This window comes from Amblyraja radiata, chromosome 15 (assembly GCF_010909765.2).
Source record: "Amblyraja radiata isolate CabotCenter1 chromosome 15, sAmbRad1.1.pri, whole genome shotgun sequence".
In the NCBI taxonomy this organism is placed as follows: Eukaryota; Metazoa; Chordata; class Chondrichthyes; order Rajiformes; family Rajidae; genus Amblyraja; species Amblyraja radiata.
Window position 1 is genome coordinate 9,477,585 of NC_045970.1, and position 23,348 is coordinate 9,500,932.

A 23,348-nucleotide genomic window follows, 5' to 3' on the forward strand; every position below is an offset into this window, starting at 1 on the left:
GCATTTTTAACACCTGCGCAGCACAACAGGCAGGAGTTTTCAAGGGCATCTTCAGCTTCTCACTACTGTAGTCCATGGTCCCCACATGGTGTCAAAGGACATCTATAATACTGGTGCCCAAGAAGAGAAAGGTGAAGTGACCAATGACTACTTGGTAGTACCTGTACGTCATTATGAAGTACTTCAAGAGGTTGATTAAGACGTTAATCAACTGCTGCCTTAGGAATGATTGGGATGCACTTTATGGAACATAGAACATTACAGCAGAGGAACAGGTCCTTTGGCCATCAATGTCCGGGCCGAACATGGTGCCAAGTTAAACTAATCGCTATATCACAAACAATACAGATCCCTGTGAAACTCCACTCATGAACGATCTCCAGCCAGAATAGCTCCCTTCCATCACAATCCTACCGTATACGAGTAAACCAGTTCTGAATCCAAAAGACCAACTTGCCATGGATCCTATGCATCTTAATCTTCCAGATCAGTGTACCATGGGGGACTTTATCAAATGCCTTACTAAAACTCATGTAGACAACATCAACTGCCCTCGTCGATCCATTCAATCTGCCTAGTGACATAACAGATCGACAGTGGGTGTGATCTCGCTGGCTCTCCACTTTGCGCTGGACCAGTTGGTCAACAGATACCTCAGGCTGCTGTTTGACTGCAGCTTGGTGTTCAACACCATCATCCCTTCTAAACTCATCATCAAGCTCAGGGAGCTGGCTCTCCAATCCTCCGTCTGCTCTCAACTTCCTCATTACCAGAACTCAATCAGTATGAATTGACACCACCTCCACCTCGTTGACGATAAGCACAGGTGCAAGTCAAGGCTGCGTGCTCTTCCCCCAGCCTCACTCTTGCCACATAAATGACCGTATCGCTAGACACAGCTCCAACGCCATCTTTAACTTTCCAAACAAAATTACTGATATTGGACGAATAACGGGTAATGATAAATCAGAGTACCAGAAAGAGATGAATAATCTGGTTGAATGTTACCAGAACAACAATCTTGCTCTTGAGGTTAACAAGGCCAAGAAGCTAATGGTTGACATCAGAGGCCATGCACTTGTCTTCATTGTTGCGATAGTGTGGAGAGAATCATCAGTGTCAAGTTCCTGGGTGTACAGATCGTCGATGATCTGCCCTGGGCAACTACAGAGAAAGCTCACCAACCTTATACATCCTCAGATGTTTGAGGAGATTTGGCATATCGCAGAATACTCTATACATCTTCTGCAAGTGATCTGTGGAGAGCATGCTGACTGGATGTATCATGGCCTGGTTCGGGAATTTGAGCACTCAAGGACGATGGATACTGCAGATAGTGATGGACGTAGCCTGGTCCATCACAAGTATTGACGTCACCATCATCCAAGTGATCTATGGGAAGTGGTGCCTCAAGGAGGCAGCTGATAATATCAAAATCCCACATCACCCTGGCCACGCTCTCATCTCGCTGTTGCCATTGGGAAGATGATACAGGAGCCTGAGCTTTTATCTTATCCAAGCTTTTTCCCAACAACCATCAGGTTCTTGAACCATGCTGCATAATCTGGCAGCACTGTGGCGTGGCAGTAGAGCTACTGCCTTACAGCGCCAGAGACCCGGGTTCCAGCCTGACTATGGGTGCTTGTCTGCACATAGTTTGTACGTTCTCCCCGTAACCTGCATTGGTTTTCGCCAAGATCTTTGGTTTCCTCCCACACTAAAGGTTTGTAGGTTAAATGGCTTGATATAAATGTATAAGTGTTAAATTGTCCCTCGTGTGTTTAGGGTAGTCTTAATATGCAGGGAATGCTGGTTGGTGCGGACTCCGTTGTCCAAAGGGCCTGTTTCCATTCTGTATCTCTAAACTAAACTAAACTAAATCTGAACCACAATGCTACAGTATCTCAGCTCTGAACTACTATGCATTTTGAACAACAAAGATTGCACCATGTACTTTGGCTTGCACTATCACGGACTTGTTCACTGTAATGCTGATAATTGATTGCATATTTATTTGTTGTGCTGTTGCATTTAATGTGCCTGTAAAGCTGCAGCAAGGAAGAATTTTGTTGTTCCCAGTGCATATGGCAATAAAACATTCTTGACATTTATAAGTGGAATGAATTCCCGCAGGAAGTTTTTCACTCTCAACACTAAAATTGATGGTATAGTTAGTGGACAGTGAAGAAAGTTTTCTAAGTTTACAATGGGGTCTTGATCAACCGGGCCAGTGGGCCGAAGAATGGCAGATGCAGTTTAATTCAGATAAGCGTGAGGTGTTAGACAAACGAGAACAGTGAATGCTAAGGTGCTGGGGAGTGTTGTAGAGTAGTGAGATCTTGAGGTGCAGGTTCATAGTTCCATGAAAATAGGGGCACAGGTGAGCAGGGTGACAAAGAAGACATGTGGCATGCTTGCACTCAGCGGCCAAGGCTTTAGGTACAGGGCTAGGATGTCATGATACATCTGTACACAACAATGATAGGGCTACATTTGGTGTACCAGGTACAATTCCAGCTGCCTTGCTGCAGGAAACATATCATTAAATTAGAAAGGATTCAAAAATGACTTTTGAGGATGCTACTGTGTCTGGAAGGTTTGAGTTATAAGGAGAGGCAATGAAGCCAGAATTTTTTTCCTGGAGGCTGAGGGTGAGTTTACAGGGGCTTGTAAAACCATTGAGGGCACATATAAGGTGCATAGCATAGAAACATGGAAACATGGAAAATTAGTGCAGGAGTAGGCCATTCGGCCCTTTGAGCCAGCATCGCCATTCAATATGATCATAGCTGATCATCCAAAATCGGTACCCCGTTCCTGCTTTCTCCCCATATCCCTTGATTCCATTAGCCCTAAGAGCTATATCTAACTCTCTTGAAAACATCCAGTGAATTGGCCTCCCCTGCCTGCCATGGCAGAGAATTCCACAGATTCACAACTCTCTGGGTGAAAAGGTTTTTCCTCATCTCAGTCCTAAATTGCTGACCCCTTATTCTTAAACTGTGACCCCTGATTCTGGACTCCCCCAACATCGGGAATATTTTCCTGCATCTAGCCTGTCCAATCCCTTAAGAATGCTATATACTTCTATGATCCCCTCTCATCGTTCTAAATTCCAGTGAAAGCAAGCCCAGTCGACCCATTGTTTCCATGCTCATTACACCAGGGTGTGGGTGTCTAAGACCACAGCACATTGGTTTGTGGTGAGAAGGGAAAGATTTAGAAAGGACCTGGTCAATTTTTTCTCACAGGGGCGTGTGTTTATGGTACAAGCTGCCAGAGGAAGTGGTAGTGGCACACGCAATGATGACATTTAGAAGAGACTTGGACAGTTACATGGAAAGGAGAGGTTTGGAAGGATATGGGCCAGGTGCACAAAAATGGGATGAACTTGTGTAGGGAACTTGGTCAGCATGGAATAGTTGGGCCCAAGGGTCTGTTTTCACACTGTACAGCTCTTTGACTCCATAACAGCAAGGCTGTTGCAGGTGTCATGCTTATTAGAGTCCTAGAGTGATACAGTGTGGAAACAGGCCCTTCGACCCAACTTGCCTACTCTGGTCAATATGTCCCAGACACACTAGTTCCACCATATCCCTCAAAACCTGTCCTATCCTTGTACCTGTCTAAATGTTTCTTAAACATTGTGATAGTCCCTGCTTCAATTACCTCCTCTCGCAGCTTGTTCCATACACCCACCACCCTTTGTGTGAGAAAGTTACCCCTCAGATTCCTATTAAATCTTTTTTGCTTCACCTTAAACCTATGTCCTCTGATCCTCGATTCCCCTACTCTGAGCAAAAAACTTTGTGTATCTATCCGATCTATTCCTCTCATGATGTTACACGCATGATTATATATATTGGCAAGGAAATTCTGACTGTATTATAGGTGGAAGAGAAAGAGTTAGAATTTTAATTAATTTGAAATGGATATGTACATTGATAAAATATTGCTATACAAGTATTAATGGGAGAAATTACCTTGTCAGACTCCCTTAAGTGACGTCCTGCTGTGAACCTACGATTGTTGTCTCTGTTGTGATTGAATCAAATGAACACAGGTATCATTTTCTCAATATCATTAATGTACAAGAAGAGTTTAGCATTGTACACTATTCTCATTTCCTTAATAATGACTGAAATTGGTTCAAACATTTTCCACATACATCATGTCCAACTGGGAACTAATCATACACCAGTTTTTTACAATATATAATCCTCCGACATTTTCGCCACCTCCAACGGGATCCCATCACTGGCCACATCTTCCCATCTCCTCCTCTTTCTGCTTTCCGCAGAGACCGTTCCCTCCGTAACTCCCCGATCAATTTGTCCCGACCCACCCAAACCACCCCCTTCCCGGGTACTTCCCCTTGCAACCGCAGGAGATGCTACACTTATCGCTTTACCTCCCCCCTCGACTCCATCCACGGAACCAAGCAGTCTTTCCAGGTGAGGCAGAGGTTCACCTGCACCTCCTCCAACCTCATCTACTGCATCCGCTGTTCCAGGTGTCAACTTCTCTACATCGGCGAGACAATGCGCAGGCTCAGCGATCGCTTCGCCCAATAGCTCCGCTCAGTTCACACTAACCAACCTGATCTCCCGGTGGCTCAGCACTTCAACTCCCCCTCCCCCTCCCATTCCAAATCCGACCTCTTTCTGTCCTGGGCCTCCTCCATTGCCAGAGTGAGGCCCAGCGCAAATTGGAGGAACAGCACCTCATATTTTGCTTGGGTAGTTTACACCCCAGCGGTATGAATATTGACTTCTCCAATTTCAGATAGTCCTTGCTTTCTCCCTCCTTCCCCTCCCCCTTCCCAGCTCTCCCACAGCCCACTGTCTCTGGCTCTTCCTTTATTTTCCCCCCTCAGACATTAGTCTGAAGAAAGGTCTCGACCCGAAACGTCGCCTATTCCTTCTCTCCATAGATATTGTCTCACCCGCTGAGTTTCTCCAGCTTTTTTGTCTACCTTCCAATTTTTGCTGTGTAAATATGCATTGCTGATGCAGCTCTTTACAGCATCATGAAAATATTCAGACTGCTTCACTTTAAGCAAATGCTTGCTATTGTCTCCCATTCAATGGCATTGGGTGTTCACCACACCTGCCTCCTGAGTTGGAAGGCTCCTTCACTACCATCTAGGAAGCAAGTCAATTCTCTTAAAGGTGCAATGGCAACCACACAGAAAACCTTGGAGATGAGAGAAAGAGTAGGAGAAGGCAGAGAATGAAGAACGAGAGGGGTGAGGAGGAATTGAAGTCAGGCGAAGGGTTTCATGGCACAGGTTGGCCCATTCAGTATGAAGAAGGGTCTCGACCCGAAACGTCACCCATTCCTTCTCTCCAGAGATGCTGCCTGTCACGCTGAGTTACTCCATCTTCGGATTGAACCAGCATCTGTAGTTCCTTCTTACGCAATGAATAACATCATGTTCATGAAACACGAAGAGAAATTACACCAGCGGTTGGGTAAATTGCAATGGGAAGTCTAATTTTCCCACAGGCCGAACTTCTGCTAAGAAAAGACACAGACATTTCAAAGCACATGCAAAACATTCTTTATGTGATATGACCACAAAATAACAGATATTTAATTTTTATCGAATCCCATTTCTCAGCAAATCATACATGAATGAAGATGTCCCTGCAGGACATTGATGCTTTGATCTCCCATTGAGTGTGAATGATGAGTCTTTTGCGTCAATGGCAGGTCAGCTCTGGTGCACATGTCAGCTTAATTTCAAACAGTTTAATTGCTGAGAGTCTCACCTGCATTATCATCCTGTCTGTGATAGTGACTCTGAGCATGTGTGCGTGCAATCACAGATACTAACTACCACAGCGGTGGAGAGAGGGTCAGGGGAAGTCACAGTGTGGGTGGAGGATGTGTAACAGGTGAATTACAGCCCCTGTGCCTGATTATGATACAATATGGTACGATAAAACTTTATTCATCCCCAGAGGCAGAGTCGGCCTTAAGCCGTTTGGACCAATTGCTCCCAAATTGGGCCCCGCGCCTAGGGGGCCCCGCGCTAATTTTCCGTATTTCGTACAGAAATACAAATTTTGCGTTGTTAAATACAGATTAAAAAAAAAACATTCGCCTTGTTAAATACAGATTTTAACATGGATAAAAACCGCTGCACTGGCCATCAGACAAAAACGATTTGGTAACTACCACTGTTAGCACTTGTTAACAGCCAGTAGTTAACACGTGGTTATACAATGTGCATCAATAATTCACGGGAGTCCCGTGAATTTTATTCAAAGAAACACGGCGTCATTAATACTTGGTCAAAACACAATTACATTTACTGAGGAATGTAGATCGATGTATTGATGACACATTGAGAATTTCTTAAAACTCACTTCATGATTGAGGGCTCCGGACTGTGAGCTCGGGCTTCTTCTTGGTGTGCAGGTAAAGTCATTTACCTACTGACCCATGTTGTGTCTCTGTCTTTCACTCTCTCCGTCCCTCCCTCCCTCTCTTTCTTTCTCTCGCGCACTGTCTCTCCCGCTCCCCATCTCGTCTCTCTCTCGCTCTCTCACTCCCTCTCTCTCACCCTGTCGCCTCGGCATTCCCGGAATCATTTGATGTTTTGCGGTGATGGCTGCAACTGTGGTTTCTTTTGGGGGGGGGGGGGTGGAGAGTCCTGGCCCGTGGCGGCTCCTGGTCCGTTCCCTCCATGGGTGCCGCCTTGCCCACTGAGTTCCTCCAGCACTCTTTTTTTGTTTGGCTCTGGAGTTGAAGATGGACACAGGGGGCTGTGGTGGCTCAGCGGCACGGGCAGCGGCTCTGGGGAGAGGGTTGCGTTTCTGGTCGAGACCGTTCTTCAGATAATCACAAGTACTCTCACCGACGAGAGTTCAGTTCAGTCTGAAGAAGGGTCTTCTCTCCAGAGTCGCTGCGCTGCCTGTCCTGCTGAGTTACTCCAGCTTTATGTCTATTTATCTTCAATTTCAGAGTTAAATAACATTTCTCACTGGGGGCTTATTCCTTCCCTTCCTTCCTTCCCAACCTCAGCTTCACGGACCTTAGCATACCCCTAGTACCTAAAACCCATTTCCATCACTGATTGCAATATATATGTAACACCACATTCCCGGCAATGGAGATGCTTTTTTACCCAAAAATAAAGCATGGAAATGTACCTGCATCTTGGAGGCCGAAGGTTAGGTTGTTAGCCAAGAAAGATAGATCAAGAATGATGTTGCTGTACTGAGGGAAAGCCAAGTCTATCCCCCATTGCTAGCAGCTGATGGGAAGTGGCTGTAAAGTGGGAAGCGGCTGTAAAAGGACAGCGCCGCTGGGGGGGGGGGAGAGTTCCTTTCACAGCATGTGGGTAGTCTAGCCAGGGGTAAAGTTGCGGGGAGGGCAGGAGGGTTGAGAAGGAGGGGGTCGGGGAATATGCCAGCATTCAGCTCAAGAGCGGGTCAGCGGGCGATGGATAACAGGACAGCGGGCGGTGGAGCTTACTCCATATGTCAGTGCGAGTAACCTCAATTAGTTCCTTGTTCGCGCTGACACAGGAGTAAGCTCCACTGCCCGCTGACCTGTTATCCATCGCCCGCTGACCTGCTCCGCTCTATGATCTTTGCTCTTGAGCTGGTCCCCTCACTGTTCAGATGGAGAGCACTGCCAGAGTTGAGCGGGCCGGCAGAAGGCGCTGAGATGGCGGTATGTGCAGCTGTCCGGTCCCGGCGGCCGCTCCTAGCCACGCGAGCTGCTTCCCTTCCCGGCCCCAATGTTGTGGAACCGTGCCTAGCATGATCCCCGACCCCCTCCTTCTCAACGTTGCTGCCCTCCCTGCAACTTTACCCCTGGCCAGACTCCCCGCATGCTGTGAAAGGAACTCTCCCCTCAATTTGTCCCTTGAACTAGTATTGTCATTCAATAAGATCACAACTGATTCAACTTGTCCCTGTGTGCTCCCGTTTTTCCCTCCACCTCTCCACCTCTCCACCTGCCGTTACCCTCCAGCCCCCACCCATTCGGTAGTTCAGAAAGAAGGAGATTTGGAAGCCTTGGGCAAATTGAATTGTTACTTTCTTTATTTTTATTTTTTATTTTTACGGAGAGAACAATCTGCGCATGCGAGGTTTAAGATTTTTTAAAAGCCGACTGCCGGCCTACCCTGAGTAATTATTCACGGCACGTGCCTGAATTTGACTCATTTATAATTATATATTTATATTTCTATGAAAATTGTTCCCAATTTGGCCCCGCACCTCCTAAGGCCGGCCGTGCCCGGAGGGAAATAGGCCTGCCAATTACCCTGCCCATAGTTCCAAACTTGTTTCACCAGTTTATTGCTGCTGTACTCTGGCTACCATAGAAAATAGCATTTTAATTACCCAACTACTGTACAGCACAGAAATAATCTCTTTAGCCCACCACATCCATGTTGACAATTATCTACACAAATTCCATGCACTTGCATTTGATCTGCAGCCGCGTGAGGGGACCAGTCAGGGCAGAGAAGCGTCATACTTGCAAACACTGTTTGACATCAGGAAACATCTGGGCAAACAATCTTAACAATTTCATTTCACCAAATTTGTGATTTCTTGGTGGGTCCCATTTTGAATGGAGGCCATAGCTAAAGATGTAGTGAATCAAAAATTGGTAAAATCTAATTTCTATTGGGCTCCGCATTTGCTGATTTGTAATTTCACACAGAGGAGGTAGATTGCAGCAGCGTGCAATGCTGACTCAATATCAGTGAGCTCAAATTGGCCCTCTGCAATGCATCTTAGTCCATGTTCATCATGGCTTATCTCTACCACTCCCCCCCCCCCACACACACACACACACGCACACACTCACACACACACACACACACGCACTCATGCACACTCACACACACACACACAAGCACGCACGCACTCACACACACACACACACACACACACACACACACACACACACACACACACACACACACACACACACACACACACACACACACACTCACACACACACACACACTCACGCACACACACACTCACACACACACACACACACACACACACACACACACACACACACATATGCATGCACACACACACACACACACACACACACACACACACACACACACACACACACACACACACACACACACACACACACACACAATTAAAGAGGTTACCATTTAATTGTGGATTCTTGCAGCATATTGATTTAAGAAAAGAAGCATTTGGTTTTTTCACACTTCTTTGGAGATTTCAAGATACTGACTAGAATTTACGCAGGATCCAAACCATTTTGGAGTAGCAGGAGCCCGAGGTTTGCAATGTCATTGAGACCAGCATTTATTGCTTAACCTTATTTGTCCTGATAGAGGGGTAAAAAGCTGCATGCTTGGACTACTGCAGAAGCTCTGCTGAAGGTACAGTCACAATGCTGTTGCCAGGGAGATCCAGGATTTAGACCAGTCACGATGAATGATCAGCAATATATTTTTAAAGTCAGGAGGATGCTTGACTTGGACGGAAACCTGCGGGTGTCGATGGTCTCTTGCGGCTGTTGTCTTTGTCCTTTATGATGGCAGACTTGGGCATTTTGGAGGAGCTGTTGGTGTGGCCGGGGCATGTTTGTGGTAATGTGCTTGGCAGCAAAGCTGCACTGGCAGCAGCAGGAATGAATGTTGGGGCTCCAGGCAGGCAGGCTCACAGGGTGTCAGGCTTCCCAAGTCATGTTGGAACCATTGAGAGAAGTGGGGAGTATTCCTTATATTCCAGGTCCTAATGCCCTGGACATGCACCTTTTTTCTCCTGTGGGGGACATCATGGCAGAAAGAATAAGGAAAGGGCACAGAGAGGGAAAGCTTGTGCTTGTTGGATGTTAATCATCTTAGTGTCAGGCATTGTTCCATATCTTCCTCAGAGCAATGTCCTTGACTAACCAAATTCAACCATTTGAACATCCTACCAAGGCTGTCTGTCAACTAGGATGATAGCTCAACATAGGTGAATGTACATACTCACCAGTGGTCTCCTAATATCTGCTCCATCAAAGGCCCTCACCTGAATTCTCAACATTGGATGTGTAGAAAAGAACTGCAGATGCAGGTTTATACCGAAGAAAGACACAAAGTGCTGGAGTGACTCAGAACGGGTCAGGCAGCATATATAGAGAAAATAAATGGGTGACTATTTGGGTTTGAACCCTTCTTCAGGCTGCGGTCTGAAGAAGGCTTCCAACTCAAAAAGTCACCCGTCCTTTTTTTCCAGAGATGCTCCTTAACCCGTTAAGTTACTTCAGCACTTTGTGTCTATCTTCAGCATTGAAGTTCATTTGTAACCTCACCTTTCCCTTGGACCTCCATTTTCAACTGCTGCAACCAAGGACATCACTGTTACCTGTGGTTAACAGATGGTAAAATCTACTGCCAAATGTAATTGTTTCCTATGAATTATTCATGCTTCTTCTTCTTGCGTATGGCGTGCACAGCCAAAAGTTGTAAGACAACTTGTTCCGTTTGATCTTCTGTTTGTACACGCCCGGTTGATTGCATGCGTTGAAACAGGGCGGACCACGTGAAGGTTGCAATCTCCCACCCCATTTATTCATTCATGTGATGTGGGAGTTGCAAGAATGTTGCCAGTCATTGCCAGCATTTATGTCCACACCTTAATTACCTCTGAACTGAGGAAACAGTTAAATGTCAGGAGCGTTGATGGGTCCCAGGTCATTGTTAGTCTAGGCTGCTTAGAAAAGGAGATATCCTTCCTTGAAGACCCGGGTGGCGCAGCGGAAGAGCTGCTGCCTTATGCCCCTGTCCCACTTAGGAAACCTGAACGGAAACCTCTGGTTTCCTTGCGGTTCCCGCAGGTTTTTGTCAGTCTCCCTGCCTGCTTCCACTACCTGCAACCTCCGGCAACCACCTGCAACCTCCGGGAACCGCACGGAAACCTTGGGTGGGGCGCAAAGTCTCCAGAGGTTTCCGTTCAGGTTTCCTAAGTGGGACAGGGGCATAACAGTGCCAGAGACCCGGGTTCGATCCTCACTATGGGTGCTTGTCTGTACGGAGTTTGTACGTTCTCCTCCTGACCTGCAGGGGTTACCTCCCACATTCCAAAGACATACAGGTTTGTAGGATTGGTATAAGTGTAAATTATCCCTTGTGTGTGTTGGTGCTGTTAATGTGCGGGGATCATTGGTCAGTGCAGCCTCGATGGGCTGAAGGGCCTGTTTCTGCGCTGTATCTCTATACGAAACTGAACTCCACGTCTAAAGGACATTAGTGAACCCAATGGGTCAGGATGACAATCCACTAATTTCATGCTTATGGTGTCTGAACATGTTGTTTGGAAGTTCCAGGCTGATTTAATTACTTGAATTTAAATTCCCTGGTTGCTATTTTGAGAATTGAGCTTGCCTCTGGGTCAATCATCTGGCCTTCTTAACTGCTATGCTGCACTATCCTTGTTGTGTTATTTTTCATGCAAGAGAAGGAAGTGAGAGATTTTTGATTAGTTTAGTTTAGTTTTAGTTTAGGGATACAGCACGGGAACAGGCCACCGGGTCCACGCCGACCAGCGATCCCCGCACATTAACACTATCCTACACACACTAGGGACAATTTTTACATTTACCAAGCCAATTAACCTACACACCTGTACGTCTTTGGAATGTGGGAGGAAACTGAAGATCTCGGAGAAAACCTACGCAGCTCACGTGGAGAACGTACAAATTGCGTCCAGGCAGCACTCGTAGTCGGGATCGAACCCGGGTTTCCGGCGCTGCATTCGCTATAAGGCAGCAACTCTATGGCTGCGCCACCGTGACGTGTGAAGGGTGTCAGGGGTTACGGGTAAGTGCAGGGGAATTGGGTCGAGAAGGGAAGATAGATCAGCCATGATTGAATGGCGGCGTAAACTTGGTGAGTCGAATGGCCTAATTTGCCCCTGGAACTTATGAACTTGTGAAAGTGAGTGACTTGGGTGATGTGACTGTCATGGTTAAATAGTAGGCAGTGTATAACAGCTATGGAGTACTGTCTGCATCTGTGTTACAACTGTGAGCACGCAATGGAGCTAATGAACATTAATTATAGATGTGTGGGAAGGAACTGCAGATGCTGGTGTAAACTGAAGTTAGACACAAAAAGCTGGAGTAACTCCGTTGGACAGGCAGCATCTTTGAAGAGAAGGAATGTGTGACGTTTTGGGTCGAGACCCTTCTTCAGGGGTCCATGTCCTTGTTCATCAGTCAATGAAAGTAAGCATGCAGGTACAACAGGCAGGGAAGAAAGTGAATGGCATGTTGGCCTTCAAACAAGAGGAGTTTAGTATAGGAGCAAACAAGTCCTACTGCAGTTGTACAGGGCCCAAGTGAGACCACACCTGGAGTATTGTGTGCAGTTTTGGTCTCCAAATTTGAGGAAGGCATTCTTGCTTTTGAGGGAGTGCAGCGTAGGTTCACAAGGTTAATTCCCGGGATGGTGGGACTGTCATATGCTGAGAGAATGGAGCGGCTGGGCTTGTATACTCTGGAATTTAGAAGGATGAGAGGATATCTTATTGAAACATATAAGATTATTAAGGGTTTGGACATGCTAGAGGCAGGAAACATGTTCCCAATGTTGAAGGAGTCCAGAACCAGGGGCCACAGTTTAAGAATAAGGGGTAAGCCATTTAGAACAGAGATGAGGCAAAACTTCTTCACACAGAGAGTTGTGAGTCTGTGGAATTTTTTGGAGGCCGGTTCTCTGGATGCTTTCAAGAGAGAGCTAGATAGGGTTGTTAAAGATAGTGGAGTCAGGGGAGAAGGGGAAAAGGCAGGAACGGGGTACTGATTGTGGATGACCAGCCATGATCACATTGAATGGCGGTGCTGCCTCGAAGGGCCAAATGGCCTTCTCCTGCATCTATTGCCTATTGTCTATTGTCTTCAGACTTGAGTGGGTAGAGATGGCCGGTTGTGAATGATGGTGGTGTGAAGTATTGAACCTTGTGGGAGGCTAATCGTTCAGTCACTGAGATTTAGCATCTGAATTAGTACTCATTCAGTTTTAACCAGACATGTGATGTGATGGTTTTTGTTTTGACTGTGTATCTCGTTACTTGGCATATGGCTCCGGAATATACATGTCCTAAAAAATCCTGTTACCATCTTTCCGATCTTTCCAGGGTGTTGTGTCCCTGAGTTGCCACCTTCCCTGTCAGGCCCAATGCCACTGAAAGGATGCACCTTACCACATTCCATCTCCTCCACTCGGGAAATGGACAATAATGGAGACCACTCTCTTCCATGTGTGGGAAGGAACTGAAGATGCTGGTTAATACTGAAGATAGACACAAAGTGCTGGAGTAACTCCTAACTGGAGTCAGGCAGGATCTCTGCAGAAGAAGGATGGGTGATGTTTTGGGTCGGGACACTTCTTAACAACATGAGTGTTGCATGGTGATGCCTTACAGTGGCAGAACCCCGGATCCCCAATTTGATCCTGACTATGGGCGCTGTCTGTATGGAGTTTGTACGTTCTCCCTGTGACCAGCCTGGGTTTCCTCCGGGATCTTCGGTTTCCTCCCACACTCCAAAGTGTTAATGTGCAGGGATTGCTGGTCGGTGCAAACTCGGTGGGCCAAAGGGCCTGTTTCAGCTCTGTATCTCTAAATTGATCTGCCAACAGTCATAAAAACTTGAAATACATGAAACATGAAATTAAAGTGACAAGCGGAAAGAATTGGGGATGCGCAAAGATTGGGGTGGGGGGGAGTCAGTCTATTCCTCGACGGAAGGGGAGAAGTTGTACAGTTTGATAGCCACAGGGACAAAGGATCTCCTGTGGCGTTCTGTCCTGCATCTTGGTGGAACCAGTCTGTGGCTGAAGGTACGCTTCAGGGGAGAGTGGACTGTCCCCTGTGGTGCCCCTGTGTTGCTCACTACCATGTCCGAGACACAGTTCTGTAGGCTGACATATTGTGGTCATCCAGTCAGGTAGACCACAAGGCCCACTGAGTTACTCCAGCACTTTGTGTCTATCTTCACTCTTCACTCTTCCATATCCTATCATAAGTGTTTTTCCAAGCTGCATTTATTGCCACATTTCCTTTTGTCGGGTCTTTCTGCAACAATGCATCTCCCTGTTATGAGATGTGGCTGGCTGTCAGCGATATATTTGCATCAACTCGTGCTAGTCGCTCGGTAAATTGAGCCCCCTGTTGAAGTGCTAATAAGATTAACAGCATCATTAGCACTGGCTGGTGCCGCAGTGCGGAAACAGACCCTTTGGCCCACCAAGTCCGCACCAACCAGCGATCCCCACACATTGACACTACCCTACACAAACTAGGGACAATGGTGTAATCGAAGATAGCCAATTAAGTGTCATTTGTAAAGTTAGAAATATCATTGTGGCGTCAAAACTTTATGAGTAACTTCTCAATATTGGGCATGTGTCATTAGAGATCAATGATGATAAGGTATCAGTAGTGTTCAAGGAATATTCTCTGGATTGTGTGATCCAAGATGTCTATAATCCCTATGCTTCCACAGATGTTTCTTGACCTCTGAGTTCCTGCAGCAGTTTGTTTTTTTGTTCAAGATTCCACCATCTGTAGTCTCTTCTGTCTCCAAGATGTGATCTGGTTGTAGTTACAGTAATATTAAAGCTACAGTTTGCCTTTGGTGGCACGGTGAGAGCTACTGCCTTACAGCGCCAGAGACCCGGGTTCGATCCTGACTACAGGTGCTGTACGCGGTTTATATCTTCTCCCCGTGACTTACATGGGTTTTCTTTGAGATCTTTGGTTTCCTACCACAATCCAAAGACGTACAGGTTTGTAGGTTAATTGGCTTGGTATAAATGTAAAATTGTCCCTAGTGTGTGTAGGATAGTGTTAATGTACGGGAATCGCTGGTCGGTGGGCCGAAGGGCCTGTTTCAGCGCTGTATTTCTAAAGTAAACTAAGATAAACAAAACTAATATGCCTCAAGTACCTCAAAACTAGCGACTGTCCATAATGATAGCAACAAAAATAATACTGGAATGTATACCTCAGATGCTGATGTCTGAAAGGGAGACCTCACCTCATGGAGTGGAGAAAAGGAACATCAGTTCAAAAACTATTCATACTTTGAATTCGTTAATGTTTTGCTTTTAAAAAAGACTCATGGATGACGAGGGTTTCTAGTTATTGGGAGATAAGCACGTTGATAATAAATCTCAAAACTTCACCCATTGCTTCTCTCCAGAGATGCTGCCTGTCCCGCTGAGTTATTCCAGCTTTTTGTGTCTATCATTTTTAATAAAAACATATTTCAGGACTCATGTTTCTTCCAGCGAGTGAGGCAGAAAATGAATTGAGGAAATCGGGGGAGAAAAGAAATGTATGTGTTTTTTGGTAAGGTTGCTAATTCTGAAGCTTTTTTAAATTTCCTGAATTGCGATTGTATAAATATACTGTGAAAAATCTCATGAATGAGTAGTATGAAAGTATTTTATATTCTGAAGACGTTTTAAGTTATGTGGAGACAAGACAAAGATATTCAACGTAACATATTTATGATGACAACAACTTTCCTTATTGACCAAGAAAGACTTTTCTCACACGTGCAAACTTTCTTTGTGCTTTTGATGTGTAAAAAAGGGTTAATCAATACTTTTTTTTCGAATGCTAGTGCTGGAATTTAATGACCCACTTCTTTAGAGCATTTGTTTTGAAAAAAATGGGAGGTAACGTCACTGACATCATTGGTGAGTGTAAGGGCATAGAAAGTGCAGAGAGTTGCAGGTGTCAGAGGTTTGTGGCACAGCAGATAGTGCAGCATTTACATCACAGTTATTGGGATAAAATGAGCTCAGTCGAGAAACTGGGAAGTTTGGGAATCACACCCAAGAGGAGAAAGCAGAAAGAGGAAGAACTTTGTGGTTCGCACTGTCAATATGAAATAAGGTTTCAAGATCTGCTCATATATGTTGTGGAAAGAAAAATGGGATCGAGCAGAAGAATGTTTCTGATGGATTTAGCACGTAAGAAAGGATTCAGAGTCGCTGATATCATGAGGTATGGCTTTGTGAGGCTCACTTGGCACTTTCTAGGTGGTGTTCACTTGAGGTTATACGGGAGGAGACGCAAATGCTCATCAGTTTAACTTCAAAACTTTATAGTATAAAATTGAAAAATATTTTTAAAATCCGTGCAAATGTACAAGTTCAAATTCAAGTTCACATGTATTGTCACATGCACCAATTACGGTAGTGATATTTGAGTTACCATACAGCCATACAAGTAAAAAGAACACAATACTTGATAGAGTTTAACATAAACATCTACAGAAAAGGCATTACTTCAGTTTAATTGTAAATTATTTGATATATTTTGAAAACCAATGTATGTTCCATTGTCAATCTTACAGAAAGTGAATTATCCCCTGACTATAATAATAACAACACTGTAAAAATAACAATAATAATAAGAGCTATATATCAGTTTTTCAAATAGTTGAAGAAGGTAGGTACATTGTGCGTGGCACAGTAGCTCAGCAGGTTATGTTCCTATCTCGCAGCTGTTGAGACCCAGATTTGGTCCTGATCTCTGGTGCTGACTGCGTGGAGTTTGCATGATCCCGCTGTGATCACATGGGGGTTGACGGAATCGCTCTAAGAACCAGCACACACTAGAAGGGCCAAATGGCCTATTAAAAAAAAAAAAAAATTTGAAATATAAAAAAATGTTCAACATATTTATGATGTTATCAGCTTTCCTTTATGACCAGGAAATATTTTTCTCAAAAATACAAACTTCCTTCACATTTTTGATGTGCAAAGTAACACTCAAAGTCCAACAAACAGTATTTCCTGTATTTTCTGCATTTAATTTATCATTCATGTCTGGTCATTAAAGTTATGGATCCATAAATTAGATTGGACCTGATATCTATCCCCCAGATTTACTTTTCAAAACTGGGTTTTAGGATTAGGAATAATTCTGGAAATTGTACTGAATTGTATTGAATTACAAGGAATTATTTTTCAAGTTCAAGTTCAAGTGAATTTATTGTCATGTGTCCCTGATAGGACAATGTAATTCTTGCTTTGCTTCAGCACACAGAACATAGTATGCATTTACTACTAAGAATGTTCATACACAAAAAAAGCCAGTTTAATTTTATTTATTAGCTTTTGTGGAACGTAATAAATAAAAATAACCATGCCAAACATCGCTGACATAAGCAGCAGATCAGTTATGTTGCCGATAACTATGTTGGCATTCATCCATTGTATTGCAGTTATTCAACATCTTCTGAGCAGTGTTTTCTTCTGAGCAGTTTAGCTTGTTGCCACAATGCTGTATTCTGTGCCAAATATAACCACAAACATAAGTCGTACAAAGAAATGATGGTACCAAACCAGATGTCAAAATCCCCAGTGATACCAAGTGTGTATGTGACAGGAAGATAGAGCTTAATTATTGTAAATTATTTGTCTCCAAATAAAACCACAGGAAGAAGATCTATGACATTTCAAACTGTAATGTTACACATGAAGTATTATTCCAAACTGAAACAATTATTTTTTGATGTAAATTTTACCATCTGTTAATCAAGGTAATTTAAGCAAATTTAATCTCGATAACTAAGGTGATTTAAGTAACCATGTACAAGAATGAGGATATTTAAATGTGTGGGAATAAGGCAGACTCAATATTCTGATTCTTTGTTTTCCTGAAAATGTTACTATTTATGAGGATTATCCGGGGTGTGAGAGGGTCATGAATGGGAGTTAAGGGCCTGTCCCACTTACACAATTTTTTCGGCAACTTGCCGGCGCCCGGCATAGTCGCAGCAGGTCTCCGAAAATTTTCAACATGTTGAAATTCCAGCATGTCACAAGGGTGTCACCTGTATGATCGTGAGTCGTCTCCTCAGTCACCCAAAGAGCGTAGCGTCTTTCTGGTCGCCGCTCAATTTTCATCATGTTGAAAATTTTCGGTGACCTATGACGGGTGCCGGCAGTCGCCGAAAAAGTCGTGTAAGTGGGACAGGCCCTTCACAGTGAAGTGGTCACACCTGAGTTTCAGGTAAGGACATAGATTGATGGCCAGATAAAGGAAGCATAGAAAGATAGAAAATAGATGCAGGAGGAGGCTCTTCGGCCCTTCGAGCCAGCACCGCCATTCATTGTGATCATGGCTGATCATCCACAATCAGTAACCCGTGCCTGCCTTCACCCCATATGCCTTGATTCCGCTAGCTCCTAGAGCTCTATCTAACTCTCTTTTAAATTCATCCAGTGAATTGGCCTCCACTGCCATCTGTGGCAGAGAATTCCACAAATTCACAACTCTCTGGGTGAAACACTTTTTTCTCATCTCAGTTTTAAATGCCCCCCCCCCCCCCTATATTCTTAGACTGTGGCCCCTGCTTCTGGACTCTCCCAACATTGGGAACATTTTTCCTGCATCAAGTCCTTTTATAATTTTAAATGTTTCTATAAGATCCAAGGTACAGTGAAATTTGAGTTACCGTACAGCCATACTAAGTGAAAAGAACACAATACACACATAAAATAAATTTAACATAAACATCCACCACAGTGGAATCAACATTCTTCACTGTGATGGATCAAGTCAAGTAAAGTCAAGAGAGTTTATTGTCATGTGTCCCAGATAGGACAATGAAATTCTTGCTTGCTTCAGCACAACAGAATATTGTAAGCATAAATACAATAGACAATAGACAATAGACAATAGGTGCAGGAGTAGGCCATTCGGCCCTTCGAGCCAGCTCCGCTATTCAATGTGATTACAGAGCAGTTCAGTTCAATATACATATAAATAAACAGATAAAGTGCAATAGGCTGTTACAGTTCAGAGTCTGTTTGTTGGGGAGTTTAATAGCCTGATGGCTGTGGGGAAGAAGCTGTTCCTGAACCTGGATGTACCAGATTTCAGGCTCCTGTACATTTTACCCGATGGTAGCGGAGAGATGAGTGCGTGGCCAGGATGGTGTGGGTCCTTGATGATGTTGGCAGCCTTTATGAGGCAGCGACTGCGATAGATCCCTTCGATGATGGGGAGGTCAGAGCCGATGAATGACTGGGCAGTGTCACAACTTTCTGCATTGTATAGTGGCGGCGCTGTGATACGGCTGCGGCTCGCCTGCAGTCTGTCTGTTTTTACTTTTTTGTGTTGTTTTTTTTTTTGTCTAGTTTAGTAATTTTTTTGGTTATTAGGTGGTGTTATGTGTGTGGGGGGAGGGTGAAACAGGGCTTTCTGTCTCTCCCTTCGGGGGAATGCGACTTTTTTGTCGTATCCCCCTTCTCTTCCCCCGTCTGCGCTGAGGCCTAATGGCGGAGCTGGCGGCCTCCAACATGCGACCGACCTCGAGGGTCCGGAGGTAGAGCCAGCCAGGACTCACCAACGCGAGGCTGGCCATCTTCGAGCTGTGGCGACGTCCGGGTAGCGGCACGACTCGGCGCTCCGGTGAGGGCGGATGGCGCAGGGCTGAGACACTCCCGTGCGGGCGGCACGGCTACCGGCTGGAAGGCGCTCCCGTGTGAGCGGCCTGGGTCCCGGCTGGAAGGCGCTCCCGTGTGAGCAGCCCGGTGCGGGGCTGAGACGCTGCTGTGTGGGTGGCCTGGCTACCGGCTGGAAGGCGCTCCAGTGAGGGCGGACCGGCTCCCGGCTGGAAGGCGCTCCTGTGGGGGCAGCCCGGTGCGGGGCTGAGACGCTGCCGTGTGGGCGGCCCGGCGCGGAGATGGTGCTCCGGCGGCTGAGGCGGCGGCGACCTGGATCCGGGGCTCGGCCGCGGGCCAGTGGATGACAATGTCGGGAGCTCGCAGGTCACAGGCTGGTGCCTGTTTTCCGGAGCACCCGTTGCAACAGCTGCGTCCGCTGGACTGGAGGGCGGCAGCTTCGACCACCCCCGGGCCGTGGAGCTTGAACCGCGGGACTGACTTACCATCGCCCGGTGGGGTATTGCCTCGGCGCAGAGGGAGAAGAGGAGGGAAGAGACAGTAACTTTAAGACTTTTGCCTCCATCACAGTGAGGAGGTGTTTGGTGAACTCACAAGTGGTGGATGTTAATTTGTGTTTATTGTGTGTTGTTATTGTTACATGTATGGCTGCAGGCAACGGCATTTCGTTCAGACCGAAAGGTCTGAATGACAAATAAAGAATTCAAATTCAATTCAATTCTATTCCGCTCCTCGACGCTCAAGTTGCCGAACCAAGCCACGATGCAACCAGTCAGCATGCTCTCTACTGTGCACCTGTAGAAGTTCGAGAGAGTCCTCTTTGACATACCGACTCTCCGTAATCTTCTCAGGAAGTAGAGGCGCTGATGTGCTTTCTTTATAATTGCATTAGTGTGCTGGGACCAGGAAAGATCTTCGGAAATGTGCACGACCAGGAATTTGAAGTTCTTCCAACATCGTCCTGTTGATATAAACGGGATTGTAGGTCCCTATCCTACCCTTCCAAAGTCCACAATCAGTTCCTTGGTTTTGCTGGTGTTGAGGGCCAGGTAATTGTGCTGGCACCATTTGGTCAAACGGTCGATCTCACTTCTCTACTCTGACTCGTCCCCATCAGTGATTCATCCCACAACAGTGGTGTCGTCGGAGAACTTGATGATGGAGTTCGCACTATGTCCGGCTACGCAGTAATGAGTACAGAGCGAGTACAGCAGGGGGCTGAGCACGCAGCCGTGAGGTGATCCCGTGCAATTGTTATCGAGGATGACACATTTCCACCAATACGGACAGACTGTGGTCTGTGAATGAGGAAGTTGAGGATCCAATTGCAGAGGGATGCGCAGAGACCCAGATCTTAGAGCTTGGTAACCAGCTTGGAGGGGATGATTGTGTTAAACGCCGAGCTGTAGTCAATGAATAACAGCCTGACATGAGTTTTTGTTGTCCAAGTGGTCCAGAGCGGATTGGTGAGCCAGTGAGATCTCATCCACCGTTGATCTGTTGTGGCAGTAAGCGAACTGCAGTGTGTCGAGGTTCTTGTCGAGATAGGAGTTGATATGCACCATAATCAACCTCTCAAAGCACTTCACCACCACAGACGTTAGTGCCACTGGTCGATAGTCAATAAAGGATGGCAATAATGTTCAGTCATCTTCCTCTATGTTTGTTCACCCGTGGTCGGGGCCTTGAACCCTCCGCACTTGCCGTTGCCGACAGTCTGATGTCCAGACCCTCTCGTCGGGATGGTCGAAACTCCGGCGTCAGGGTGGATTGGAACACTCAAGCTCCCAAGTCGGCCACTTCTTACTGGAGACCGCGGGCTTCTGGTGATCCTCGGGAAAGGATCCCCGGCTCCGCGATGGTAAGTCTGCGGCACCCGCGACTGAAGCTCCGGACCGGTCTCTAGGAAAGGCAGCACCAATCCGAGTTGTCAGGCCGCTATGGGGGGGGGGGGGGGGGGGGGGGGGGGGGGGGCGCGGAGATGCGAAACGGAGAAAATCGCATCTCCGTCGAGGTAAGTGATTGAAAAAAGGTTTCACCCTATTCCTCCCCCCCCCCCCCCCCCCCACCCCCCACATAAACTAACCAAGAAACGTTGAACCAAACTTTTAGAACATACTTAAAATAATAAAAACAGTAGAAAGGACACACAGACTGTTGGCGAGGCTGCCACTATGGTGACGCCAACTGGTCCTTCAAAATTCCAGTGAGTACAAGCCCAGTCTTTCCAATCTTTCCATATGAGTAGGCAGAAAGTGCAGAAATCCACTGGGATATTTCCTCTGGATGAAAGGTATGTTCTTATGGATACGGTTATGATGGAGGAACGATCAGGTGGGAGCACCACCAGCAGCGGTGGCCTCGTCTCTGAGGTCGGGCTCTGAGGCACAGCGGGGGATGAAAATGTCAGACAGAGCTACAGTGATCTGAGACTCATGAGTTAGGAGCACAGATAGGAAATTCTGTGGCAGCAAACAAGACTCTAAGATGGTGTCTGAAGAAGTGTCTCGACCTGAAAGGTCACTATTCCTTTTTTTCCAGAGATGCTGCCTGACCCGCTGAGTTACTCCAGCCTTTTGTGTCTATCTCCAAGATAGTGGTGTTGCCTCCATGGAGTCAGGGCCTAGGGTGTCTCTAAGTGGTTGCAGAACATTCTCAAGGGGGAGGGTGAGCAGCCAGTGGTCCTTGTGAACAGGTAGGACAAGGGATGAGCTCCTGCAAAGTTAATATAAGGAGTTAAAGCCCTGTCTCACTGTACGAGTTAATTCAAAGAGTTCTCCCGAGTTTGCCCTGATTCGATCTCGGAGATTTACAATAATGGCCACTCGCAGGTACTCGGGGCTCTCGTGGACATTTTTCAACATGTTGAAAAATCTTCTCGAGTCTTCCCGAGCTTACCACGTTTCCCGAGTACCTGCCGTTAGCGTTATGAGCCGCGAAGAGACGTCCCCGAGCTCCGACGTACCCGCTACGTTCATTCTACGTGCTTACCACGAGTTTGACTTTTTTTTAAACTCGGGAGAGCACTTGAATGAACTCGTACAGTTGGACAGGGCCATTAGAAGAATAAAAAGCAAGACCCCAATGGTAGGAATTTCTGCATTATTCCTGGTGCCATATGTTATTGAGGGTAGAAATAGGAAGATGGGACAGATGAATGAGTGGGTTAGAAGTTGGCGCGTGGGCAGCCATTCAGATTTTTATCCCATTGGGACCTGCTCTGCGGCACAGGTGACCCTTTTCGTGTGGGACGATTTGTATCGGAACTGGAGGGTGACCAGGGAGGCACGCCAGTGTTACTTGGAAACATTTAAACTAGAGAGGCAGGTGTGGAATAAAGCAACTGGGTAGTCTTAGTGGGTGATTTTTAATTTTCCCAATATTATCCAGGACTTGCTCAGTTTCAAATGCTTAGAAGGGGCAGTATTTGTGGGGTGTATCCAAGAAGGTTTCTTGAAACCGTTTGTTGATAGCCCAACTCGAGAAGGTAAACATACTGGATCTTGTGTTGGGAATCCAGGTGACCGATGATCCAATGGAAGAGCACATGATTATTGATTTAAGATTGTTTTGAATAGGGAGAAGGCTGGACCTTGCGGGTAGGTGATAAATTGGGCTAAGGCAAACTACAATGGATGGAGAAATGGCAGATGGAATTTAACCCGCACAAATGTGAGGTGTTGCACGTTTGGAGGTCAAATGTAAGATGAAAATATACAATTAATTGCATGACCCAGCAATTGATGTACACAGGGATCTTGTGGTCCTGGTTCATAACTCCCTGGAAGTGACAACACAAATAGGTACAGCAGGCGCGTTAAATAAGGCATATGATATGCTTGGTTTCATAGGTAGGGTCACTGAGTACAAGAGTCAGGAAGTCATGATGCGGCTTTATAGGACTTTGGTT

The 23,348-nt window shown here is 46.0% G+C and overlaps 1 protein-coding gene across 1 annotated transcript in view; it reads left to right on the top strand.

Moving 5' to 3' along the window:
- Positions 1 to 15,813: 15,813 nt before the first annotated feature.
- The window catches only part of dntt (DNA nucleotidylexotransferase), a 367,455-nt gene continuing 359,920 nt past the window's right edge, over positions 15,814 to 23,348 (top strand). The window contains exon 1 of the mRNA XM_033033629.1: positions 15,814 to 16,025. Coding sequence (XP_032889520.1) covers positions 15,814 to 16,025 — 212 coding nt within the window. The remainder of the gene's footprint in view (positions 16,026 to 23,348) is intronic.